Source organism: Astatotilapia calliptera, chromosome 15, assembly GCF_900246225.1.
Source record: "Astatotilapia calliptera chromosome 15, fAstCal1.2, whole genome shotgun sequence".
NCBI classification, from domain to species: Eukaryota; Metazoa; Chordata; class Actinopteri; order Cichliformes; family Cichlidae; genus Astatotilapia; species Astatotilapia calliptera.
The window spans coordinates 10,635,685-10,647,838 of NC_039316.1; the positions used below are offsets into that span (position 1 = coordinate 10,635,685).

The following is a 12,154-nucleotide window of genomic DNA, read 5'->3' on the forward strand; positions in this document are numbered from 1 at the left end:
TAGTTTAATATATTCAAAACACATTCTTTTCTTTTATTTAAGCTGTAGCGAGATTCAGATGGACAAAAGAGAAAGAAAATTATTACAGATTTGTTTTATTAATCATGAATAAACTTTATTATACACAACTCTAAATTTCAGTTGGTCTTAGTCAGATGTGTTTTTAATTAAATCCTGCAACACTGTGCTCGCTGCCATCACTTTATATCTTAGTGTGCAATTCAAATATATACTTATTACAATATTTTCCCCCTTAACTCTCAACTCGCGTTTTTAAAATGTCTGTGATCATATTTGTCCGTTGACTTCTGTCTGGGCCTCGAACGATTCATCAGACAGGTTGGCAGCCTCCAACTGATGCTCCAGACTTTCATCATCGCCTCTATTCTGATCAACTCTTATCTTAAACTTAGAGATGAACTCATTACTGGCCAGCGCGTCCTCCTTTTTAGGGCATGTGGGCTTTGATAACAGCAGGCTTTCCAGTCGCTCTGCAAAGAAAATTCACAAAACATTTCTTATTTGGTAAGCTTTTTAACAAATTTTAGTTCAGTTTTGCTGAAAGTTATAGCATGCATCAAGTAAGAAGCAATTGGTTTTTAAAAAGCATATACATTCCCCAAAACATTTTTATTATGTGCATTTTGGAGAATAAAAGATTGTACACAATTTCCCTTTTTAAAGTAAAAAGATTATTAAGTCTAATTCTTACTTATTCAGTAGATTAAAGTATTGAAACATCATTATTCATAAAATATGCACATTACAAAATTAAAGTTATTCAAAAACTACTCAAGTACTTACTCCAATACTCACATTATTCAAGTAAATTTAATTTTTGCCAATGTAATGTCACATAAAATCTTAATCTGAATAAGGGATTTGAACCCCACTGTCACGGCCATGGGATCAGCAGGCCGCTGACTAGTAGTGTTCTCTCTCTCTCTCTCGCCAGGGCGGAACTCATGGTGGGTTCACGCCCTCGGCCCACGCCCCTCTGAGGAGGAAACACCTGGGCCTCATCAGTGCAGCCAGCATTTAAGCCAGGGAGTGGCTTCTACTCATCACTGGATCGTTGTGTGTGACTCGCGTCAGTGCAGCCCGGCTCTGAGCAAGTTTTCTTTTGCTTCCCTGTGCAAAACCTCTAACGTGTGTTTCCTTCTGTACATAGATCCCCTGGACCCGACTCTGCATCCCCCGAGCGGTGTTTGGAGAGAGAGTCAGAAGAGGAGCAAGTGTCTTTTCCCTACCTGGATTTCCCCAGAGCCTTTTCCCTGTCACCGCTTTGTATATAGCACTATCCCCTGCACTGTTTGTATATACACCTGGTGGAACTGTAATAAATACAGACTGTGCCTCTGAGTCCTGCGTGTGAGTCCTCAAGCGAACCGTGACACCCACACAGATGAGAGCTTAGCAGTGAAGCTCTCTCTTAAAATTTGAGTTATAAAGTCAGAAGTTATCACTGACAGAGATCCATGTTCTTTTAACATAAGAAAGAATATTTGCTGAAATTGACATTAATCCAAGCCCTTAAAACGCCATTTTGGATTAAGCATTTCCTTTTAGAAAAGTCTTCAATGAGCAGGAAGCTCCAGTACTGAAAAAAGAAGCCAACATCAACTGCTAAACGTGCTAAAAGTAAGTAAGTCCCCGTAGACTCCTATGATCAAAACACATACAGTATAAAAGTTATAGGTTACAGATCTGAAAAGTAAAACAAATGTCAAAGTGCAAAAAGACTTATGGTCCCATAGAAGTCTATTCCATTTGCCTGGAATTAGGTGAACACCTTTGTGACAAATTTAATGGCTCAGTCATTTGTTTCATGTCATATTTAATAAAAGACTGACATGGTGGCATGTGGAATTGTCCATTTTGCACATATTTGGTCATTCTAAGCGTCAGAAGGGGAAAGATCATTCTGGGAATGCCTACTGGCGAAGGATGTGTGACTGACAAGTCCAGTGTGTGAAGTTTAACTACAGTCTAAGGAGCTTGGAAAGAAAAGCATCTGGACTTCTTTAAGTTTCTTGAAGATGTTTCACTTCTCATCTGAGAAGCTTCTTCAGTTCAGAATTTCTTCAGAGAACTGAAGAAGCTTCTTGAATGAGAGGTGAAATGCTCTTCAAGAAACTTAAAGAAGTCCAGATGCTTTTCTTTCCAAGCTCCTTAGACTACGATGACCTGAACGACTGAGAACCTTAACAGACAGTTCTTCCCTTCATTCATCATGCCTGATTTCAAAACACCAAGATGGCAGTTGTGAAAACACTCATCTTGAGTCTTCATGGGACTATGGTGAGATCAGTTATGCCTCTTATGATGCTGTCCCAGACTTCAAAGCAGTATAAAACATGTTTGCAGCCTGTAACAACTGTGCATGCGGTTATTTTTCGTTTTAAGATTTCCGTGTTTAAATCATAATAAGATTTATTTTTAATTTTAATTAACTTGAGGTGAGTCAGATTCTTTCATTCAAGTCACTGAATGAATCTCTTGACATGTTTGGGGGTAGGTGCCTTTTGTAGCATTTTAATGCAATTATCTGACAGATTATATGGTCTACACCATAGGTGTCAAACTCTGGCCAAATTTGGCCCGCAACCTAATTACATTTGGCCCGCGAAGCCATACCAAATTACTATTAGAGCTGGCCTACTGGTATTATACAGCTAATATATATTGTTTAGTATTAAGCTTTGCTTGTTCCATATTCAGTTTTTCAGCAAAATGTGTTTGAGTCCATAAGAAAAGATTCATTCTTATATCTGGAGGAATAAATATATTTCAATAAATATTAAAGTTATCCCGCGACTTTGATCCAGTTTTGAATTTTGGCCCACTGTGTATTTGAGTTTGACACCCCTGGTCTACACTGTTATTAACTATACTAACACTCTGTTCCAGAAGTCTGTGCTGCAAAGAGGCAAAGTGAATACCGCACCTGCAGGAGTAATGGGGGTCATCAGTCGGTTCAGCTGGATGTTCCAGTGCCGTACCTGTTGACTGGCATTCTTCAGCCTCTCCTGAACCTCCTGGAAACAAAAATCATGCAGGCATCTTCATCAGTGTTGTTTTAGAAGAGCACTAAATAAGATGCTGCTCACAAAGCCAGTCAAAACAAACTTGTTCACCTCCAGACGCTGGTGACTTCTTTGGCGAGATGCCTGCAGATCCTGGAGCTCCTGAGAGGCAGAGTTGAGGGCTGAGGGGGTGTCCTCATCGGGACTGCCATCTGACAGCTCCTGTATGGGGCTGAGGTTTTGCATTGTACGTTGCTGCTCCTGGAGGAGCTGGAAATGTTTCCTCTTTTCATCTTCAGCCTGCAGCAACCTGAAGGAGGGGAAAAAGGGAAGAAGCAACTGAAAATGTTAATACTTCTCATGGATATCTCAGATCTCCATCACAAATAAAATAATAAAGGGCCATAATAAGAGTTAGAAATCCATTGTTACCGCTCAAGCTCCAGTCTGGCCCTCTCCTCCTCCAGCCGAGCCTGGATTTCCATATTAAGGGCAACTTCCAGCTGCTGCTGTGTCAGCTCCAGCTCCCTGATCCTCTTCTTCTGTTGTTCAGCCTCCTTTTCCTTCACCTGCATCTCAGCCTGCATGCTGTCTTTTATCTATGCACACACACACACACACACAGCTACATAAACAGATGCACCAACAGAGCGGTATAAACTGACCTATTCCTGAATTACCTTTTCCTGGACTGTCATAACCATTTTTCCAAATCATTAAAGACTAGGTGTGAATTTTATAATGACAGTCAACATTTTGCTGGAGTTCTCAAAGATCAAAGTCAAGGAGAAAAGACTCTGTACATAATTGGTGTCAAGTGGAAAACTTTTTTTTTTACCATCACAGCCTCTTTCAGCTGTCTTTCCAGTTCCAGCTGCACCTCCCTCTGCTTCCTCCGCTCTCTCTCCTCTGCCTCCCTTCGGCGAGTTTCCAGTTCCCGTGCATGCTGTGAAACAGATGAAAGAGACATTGTTTGCTTTGTGTTTTCACCTCTATCCAGCAGGTGACACTAGGCCATCAGCTTCGAGGTTCAACGTATTGTGCTTTCAGCGGTGCTCTTCTTGATAACTTGGTTGAAGTAAGTGGGTATTTGAGTTCATGTTGCTTTCCTTACAGCTGTAAGTAATCTGCTCATTCCGCTTTTGATCTTTGGCACCAACAAGTGATTTTTTCCCAGAGAAGTGCTGCTCACAGGAGATTTCCTCCATTTCAGACCATTTTCTATAAACCGGTTAGATGGTTGTACAGTTTCTGAAATACTCAGACAAGCCTGTCCGACACAAACAACAATGCATGTTCAAAGTCATTTAAATCCCCTTTGACCTTCAGCAGGTCATCTTATTAATGTATACATGCCTAAATGCACTGAGCTGCTGCTATGTGATAGGCTGATTAGGTATTTGACCTAATGAGCAGCTCAACAGGTGTATCTAACAAAAATTTGGCCAGTGAGTGTACAGTGGGGCAAAAAAGTATTTAGTTAGCCACCGATTGTGCAAGTTCCCCCACTTAACATAAGAGTTATGAGTTATAAGATGCAGGTCGATGTGTAAAAATAACTCAGTTGTTTGGTGGTGGCTATGGCAGGGCTTCCACAGAGGCCAGCAGGTGGATGAGGGAAGGGGAAGCAGGAGGAGAGCCCCGAGGCGGCCACCAGTCCGAGTGTCAGGTGAACTGAACTTCAGGTAAGAAGTTATGACCTGCAGTCTATCTGGGTCAGATATAAATCAAGTTTAGGTGGAGTTTATTTTCGTTGTGCTGACTTTTTACAGTCAGTTACAATACCTCATACTGTGTGAGCTAGCATGACAAGTTTATACAGATGTTCGGTTGCTATGATGTTACTGATAGTGAACTTTATTTTATTCATAAGGTTAGTTAGTAGAGTTGCCAACAGCTCCTTAAAAAATGGAATGGTCCCTCATTCAGAGAAAATATTACGCGTTTGGTATTGAGCTGAGAAGAGACGCAGTTTGTCCCGGACTTCAGCTAGGATGGAAAAAGACACAAAACTGGAGTTATTCTGTCTTTACGCTGCACAGCTGCCTCTTCTCCTCTCATTATCTCTCCTCTCTCTCCTGTTGCTACTTCAATCATGAAACTGATCAATGATCAGCTGATCGTCTCTCTTGTTTGTTTATCACCCACTTTGAGCCAGAAAGAGGAAACCAGCAGATGTCGCGCTAAACAGCAGCAGCACGTTTAAGCTTGATCAGCTGTTGTTAGAATTTATTTAGTTAGAATGTTTGCTGGAGCCACAGCTGTAAAGCTGTAAAGCTGCTGGTCATGATGTCGGTTTGAATATGTGGTGAGAGGGAAACATGAAGATGAAACCAGGAGATGTCCTTACTGAATCATCAGAGCTGAACAGGTGATGGAGAAACAGGTTTACCTTTTAGGTGACAGGAATGAGTTGAAGTTATGAACTGTTTCTGAGAGATAAATAACACCAGGATCCTTTTTTTATGTAGCTGACAGCTGGTAACTGTGCAGGGGCGGGTCTAGCAAAGTGTTGCCAGGGGGCCAGGTAGGGCATTAACAGGGAAAGGTGGGCACAAAGAAATACTTTTCTTTTTTATTCTCATTTAAAATATCTAGCTTTTATTAAATAATTATCTGAATCTTGTGAAGAAAGTTTTTATCTGACGTAAAATGTATGGAAATCATACATATACCAAAAAGACTGTACATCACTGTCACAACAGCATTTGTTTTCATTCAAAGGCTTTATGGCTTTAATACCTGGTGGGCCAATCTGTAGTGAAAATGCCCAATTTTTTGTCCCAGTCCAGCCCTGCAGGTTAATACTGGCAGTGTCACCATGCCAGCTGACTGCATTTCATCATCAGCCAGTGTTGTTCTCAATATTACCAAAGTAAGGCAGCATATAAAGTATTTACTTGCTTTCAGGTTTTATTCAAATGTTAGTCTTTTCAGTTGTTTCTCCACTTTTTTCCTGTTTCAAAATCAAACACCAGTTTGTGAGAAGATTATCTTCTTTTTTTTTTTTAACAGGCATTGGTTTTGCATTGGAATTGGCTAATTTGCCAATTGTATGTTAAAAATGTTCGTATTTTAATATTCAAAAATGTTTTTGCCCAAAACACATGTGCACTACATGTCAGTAAAAATACTATGCAAATATTGATGTCCTTGAATGCTGAATAAACACTGACTGATTGTATCTCTTGTACTTAATCAACACAGTATCTAAACACTTTGCACCGTAGTGGTTAAAATCTCATTCTAATAAGGTTACGGTTATTAGGTTTACAGGGTTATTGAATTATGGTGAACGGTTGGTAGAATTGTTTTTAACATTATCTGCCAATTACATCTGCCACCCTTCTCCAAATCTGTGCCCCTACCTGGCCCCCCCAACAAAAATTTTCTAGACACACCACTGCATCCTGGTGCATATATATTGTGCATGCGTGTTCCTTTAGGAAACAGGAAGATTGGTAGGAGAAAGAAACGTATTAATCTTGTTTGTTAGGATCATAGCCATAAATGGAGGACTCTTATAAAGTCCATGGATTTTCATTCACACATATTACATGAGGTATCTACTCTTTACACACTAAGGATCCACACTACCAGGGCTACGGCACACAGCTGTTTTATAAATCATCAAAACCAATACTATCCTAAGATTTATTATATACAAAAATGATCTGTTCCCAAATGTTTTCATGTAATCCTGAAAACAGAAAAACAATCTTCTGCACTATTAACCATCCACAAATGGAAACAACAGACAATACAGGTGATTTTAGCTAAAAAGCCAAGAAAAAATTGTGTGGGTTTTTTTTTTTCAAACGATGTAATTTACAGCCACAGAGGACAGAAAGCTGCAGTATGTAGAGAAAGAGAAGAGTTAAACCTATAATCAACATGAGTCCTTGTAGATGGCAGCCTCCGGTTTTTAAAGACTTCTATTGGTCTCTAGTGGACAACAGAGGTAACTGCAGGATTGGAGCCAGAATAGTGTAACTGCAGTTCAAAACGACATATTTTTTTGATTTCCCATAGAAAGTGTGTGTCCAGCCACGTGTCAGTCCAAGTGGCAGGATTTAGTAATTCTGGTAATAGTTAAATGTAAGTCATTCACAAATATTAAGTCGCAACATTTCAGTCTGACTAACCTTGGAAGATTACACGAAGACAATGTCCAGATATGCAGACGCACACATATATCTAGCGTATAAGAAAATTCTTTGCACAAACTGTTGAGTCAAATGACATTTGTTTTTCACAGCTTCAGGGGGTGCACCGTTCCTAGAAATACTGCAATACCAGGTCGATGCGTGGAGTGGACGGAGCAAGCCCCTATTCCATCTCCCTGCTCCAAAAATCAATTTAATATATGGTCCCCGGGTAGGGGACGTATCAGATATTAAACTGATAAGAACAGATTTTTTTTTTTTCCTTTTTTTTTTTCTTTTCAAAGTATCTCCACACTTTACATTCATATTCCAAATAGCTCAAACATCTTATCATTTTTTTTTTCACATTTACATTTCTTCATTTCTTTCCATCCCAAAGAGCATTCTCCTGAGCTAAATCCGATTTCCAACACACGAAGCAAAGAACATTTTGATAAACAATAACAACCATCACATACCTACTATCTCGCTCCCTGTCACTTACCACCTTCTTTTGGGTGGGTTTAAGAAAAAAGCTTTCCACCTATCCTTAATTGTGTCACTTCCCCACTTTTCTAGTTCGTGCCAATATATACCTTCAAATTCTTTCTCTATTGCCTTAACTGTTCCAATTTCTCCCCATTTATACACCCCCGTTATGAAACCCTGTCTTGCTTTCCATAATTTAAGCTTTACAATTGATAACAGCATACAAAGTACTTTATATTGCTCTTTTCCCACTCCCTTAACCCCGAACGAGGTGATTTCATCATATGTCACGTTTTCCAAGCACTTATAACTCCCTTTTACCCCGTCCCACACCTTTTTTGCATATTCACATCCCCATAATACATGTTCAATCGTTTCATCTTCCTTACAATTTTCCCTTGGACAAACTTTTTGTTTCCCCAAATCGTGGGCATACATTGTGACTCTTACTGGTAGTCTTCTATGCAGGTGCAACCAATTAAAATCCTTTAATCCGTTCTTAAAACTCTTATCCTGAGCCCGTTCCCACACTTCTGAGCTCACCATTACTAAGTTGACATTAGATTTCTGTACTAATTTTTTGTATAGTAGCTTGTGATTTACAATTGTATCCACCTCATTACATTCCGTATGTCTCCTCCCCCACTTTACCATTCGCTGGAAATACTCCGGCCTAGTCTCCGCTTTAGGGCCTTTGTTGTCCCACCCTATTAAGAACCGATATGGTATCGACAACCAGAACCATAACAGGATTTGACATTTGTGCATATATGTCTTTTTCAATAGTGTACAAACACTTGCATAGAATATTGCATCCAACTTCAATGGGACGTTTGTCACCCCCTTCCCACCATCTGCTATTTCTTGGTACATTTGCACCCTTTTTACGTATTCATAACCCCCCCATATGAATTTAAATATCCCCCTCATTAATTGAGCTCTATACTTTTGCGGCATCGGAAAAACATAGGCCAAGTGTAGCAACTTTGGCAACACCTCAGCCTTTATGACCAACACTTTCCCTGAGATTGAGAGTTTTCTTGTTTTCCATAATCCCAAATTTCTATCTACTGCAGTCATCTTCTTTTTCCAGTTGCATAAGGCGTCCCCCTCCTTGTTCCCAAAAGAAATTCCTAATATGTCCATAGCACCTTCACACAACATAAAATCACAAATGTTATCCTTTCTCCCTTCCCACTTCCCAAGATATTTATACATCGTCTTCTCTTTGTTTATTTTCGATCCTGTTGCTTTTTCGTAATCATTTAAGATTTCTATCACTCCCCTTAAACTTTCGTCGTCTGCCAGGTATAATATCGTATCGTCCGCGTATTGAGATATTTTTAAGCTCTCGCCCCGTGGCAGCGTTATCCCCTTTACGACTAGACTCTCCCTTATTGCACAAGCCAGGGGTTCAGCATAAAGCACGAAGAGCACCACCGATAGTGGACACCCTTGCCTCAATCCTCTTGTTTGTTGTACTTTGTCCGTAAGGTAACCATTAATTTTTATTTTTGAATTTATGCCCTTATATAGGACTTTTACCCATTTTGTAAAAACCCCTCCTAGGCCCAATCCGTCCATTACCTTCCACAAAAAAGCGTGGTCTACTCTATCAAACGCTTTTTGCTGGTCCAAACTAACGCATATTGCCGCTATGTTTCTCTCCTTTACATATGTGAGTATATCCCTATGTAGATGTAAGTTCCATGTGATCTGCCTCCCCTGTACCCCGCAAGTTTGATCCATCTCTACTATGTGCGACATGACTCCTGCTAGCCTGTTTGCCAAAATCTTACTCAAGATTTTATAGTCCACGCACAACATAGTTAATGGTCTATAATTGTCTAGATGGTTTGGATTTCCTTTCTTAAGCAGTATGGACACCACTCCCGTTTTCATACTATCTGACATCTCTTCTCCCTCCACGATTTCCTTAAAAACCCCTATAAGGTGTATCCCCACCATATCCCAGAAAGCCACATAAAATTCTTTTGTTAGGCCGTCTATACCAGGCACCTTATTAGCCTTCATTGCCTTTATCACATTGTGTGCCTCTTCTACTGTCAATTCCCCCCCCAACTTGCCTCTTTCATCTTCCGGTAACCTTCTCTTTAGGGAACTTATAAAAAACTCCCCCTTTCCCTCATCCAAGTTCTCCTTCTTGAACAATTCTCCATAATATTCTTTCACCATTTTTAACATATTTTCCTTCCCCCTAATCACATTTCCATCCTTCTCCAATTTCCTTATAACCCCCCTCTTATCTCTTATCTTCATCTTTCTGAAAAAATATGAGGAGCATTTCTCATTTTCCTCATACTCTTCCTGCTTTAGTTTATATATTACAGCCCTTGCTTTCCTCTCGAGCATTTCTTCCTGTCTTATTTTTAAATTTTCCAAATACCCTTCCTTTATTTTTTCCTTTCCCTTATTTTGCGTAACATAAATATGTTCTATCTCTTTTTGTATTATGTCAAACTCCTTCTTTCTAAACTTTGCTCTCTCTGAGCAATAATCGACCGTGAACTTTTTTATTTTTTTCTTTATGTCCTCCCACCAAAACACAACATTGCTGTATAAGCTTTTCATCTCTACCCATAAAGGGAAGATTTTTATAAAACCTTCCCTATAGGATTTTTCAGCAAGCACATCATTGTTAAACTTCCAGTACCCTTTTCCAAAGTCAGGCCCTTCTATCTCAAGCGCCACATCCACAGCTTGGTGGTCTGTAAAAAGAGCCGGTATAGTTTTTCCCGTTTATTATTTTACACTTTTTTCCTACAAGAATATAATCTAGCCTACTTTTCGCCCCCCTTGAGTTCTTCCATGTGTACCCCACCTGCTTTCCCTGTAGTTTCCCCATTACATCTATTAATTCATATTTTTTAATAAAGGTCTTAAAGGGGAGGGAGCACTTTTCCTTTTCCAGAGAGCAGTTAAAGTCCCCTCCCACAATAATGTCCTTTTTAGTCAAGAAACAGGTGTCCAATTTTTGGAAGAGGTCCCTACGTAGCCCGTGCTCCACCTGTGCGTACACATTTATTATCCGGCATTGGGTCCCATTTTTTTCAACATCCACCACCATTACCCTTCCTTGTATTACCGTATAGCTCTCCATTATCCGGATACCTTTATTCCCACATAACACCCCGACTCCAGTCCCATGTACCCCCCCGATGCTCCAAGAGGCTTCCCCTCCCCTCCATTCCTCAGTAAACACAACAACATCCCCCTCATCCTTTAGATGGGCTTCTTGTACCAAACAAATATCAAAATTATAACATAGTAAAAATTCGTAGACCATTTTCCTCTTTCGGGCGTTTTTTAGCCCCCTAACATTCAAAGTAATTATTCGTATTTTCCCCATACCATAAACAGAAGGGCAAGTAGAGCACTAAGAGCAGGATTAAACAAAAAAAGAATGAGAAAAAAATGAAAAAAAGAAGAAAAAAACAAAGAAAAAGGGTTGCGATAAGTCACTTGATAAATTTTTGCTCTTCTCCCATAGTCTTTATCTATCCATGTTAACATGTAACAATAAGTTTTTTATAAAGGAGTCCTCTGACTTTTCTTCACTCTCACCTTCCTCTTCCATGTCCCCGTCACTTGTCACGTCACTTAACGGGGTATGCATACACTCAGTCTGTGTTCCTCTCCATACATACCCCTCCACGTTCCCACCTTCCTCCAAAACCTCCTCCCTGACTTCCTGGTCTCTTGTCTTAACCTCTTCCGAGGAGGTGGCCGGGCTCACCTTTCTCCTCCTCTTTGCAGATTTTCTCCGTGGCTTTGCGACCACTTCCCACAATTGGGGATCCTCCCCCTGCTTCTCTTTCTCACCGTCTTGCTCGGGACTCCTCTCCCCCTTCTCCTCTCGCCGCTCCGTCCCCTCCTCCGCGCTCCCCGCTTTATCCTCGTTAGCCTGATTTCCAGCAGCTTGTGGCGGCTCCTGTGGCCTTTCTCCGGCGTCAGAGTCTATTTCCACTTCGCTGCGATCTTCCTCAACGAGTCCAGTCTTCACCACGGCCGAATATGGCCGGGGCTTAGTGCAGTCTCTCGCCATATGTGCGTCTGAGTCACATAGGTGGCATCTTCTGGGCTCCTTACAGTCCTTTGTTATATGACCAAGCTTGCCACAACTCCTACACCTCACCTGGTCACATTTGTCCGCGTTATGTCCAGTACTTCCGCATTTCCTACATGCTTGAGGCTGCCCTGCATAAACTAGGAAGCCTCTATCCGCTCCAATGGAAAATACTGCGGGCGGATGGCAATATCCATCCTCGCTGTCCATATCCGCATTCAATTTGATGCGAAATTGTCTCTTTCCAGTCCATAGGCCGAGGCCGTCCTTTATTTTCCGTACTCCTGGGAGGACAGTAACGTATCTCCCCAGGAAGTACTTGATAGTCTCTTCCGTGACCCAAGGATTATACATATGTATCGTTAAAATTCTATAATCGTTCCGATACAAAGGGGTCACCGTATATT

At 40.7% G+C, this 12,154-nt stretch overlaps 1 protein-coding gene, 1 long non-coding RNA gene and 1 other non-coding gene across 5 annotated transcripts in view; 1 reads left to right on the forward strand and 2 right to left on the reverse strand.

Annotated features, from left to right (window-relative positions):
- The window catches only part of LOC113037420 (differentially expressed in FDCP 6 homolog), a 22,390-nt gene continuing 10,236 nt past the window's right edge, over positions 1-12,154 (reverse strand). Inside the window, exons 1-7 of one of the 3 annotated variants that reach the window (XM_026194463.1) lie at positions 4,141-4,465; positions 3,865-3,972; positions 3,459-3,625; positions 3,138-3,336; positions 2,948-3,038; positions 1,655-1,663; positions 1-491 (exon numbers count right to left, since the gene is read on the reverse strand). In XM_026194463.1, coding sequence (XP_026050248.1) covers positions 289-491; positions 1,655-1,663; positions 2,948-3,038; positions 3,138-3,336; positions 3,459-3,625; positions 3,865-3,972; positions 4,141-4,161 — 798 coding nt within the window. In that variant the 5' untranslated portion in view covers positions 4,162-4,465 and the 3' untranslated portion in view covers positions 1-288. Of the gene's footprint in view, positions 492-1,654; positions 1,664-2,947; positions 3,039-3,137; positions 3,337-3,458; positions 3,626-3,864; positions 3,973-4,140; positions 4,466-12,154 lie in introns of those variants that run through there. The other 2 variants (XM_026194461.1, XM_026194462.1) reach the window with 2 other exon arrangements.
- Positions 499-1,362, forward strand: LOC113037423 (uncharacterized). Its single transcript, XR_003274626.1, has 2 exons — positions 499-1,090; positions 1,172-1,362. It is a non-coding gene; the product is annotated as an uncharacterized LOC113037423 (long non-coding RNA).
- Positions 7,289-7,479, reverse strand: LOC113007185 (U2 spliceosomal RNA). The gene has a single exon (XR_003269873.1). It is a non-coding gene; the product is annotated as a U2 spliceosomal RNA (small nuclear RNA).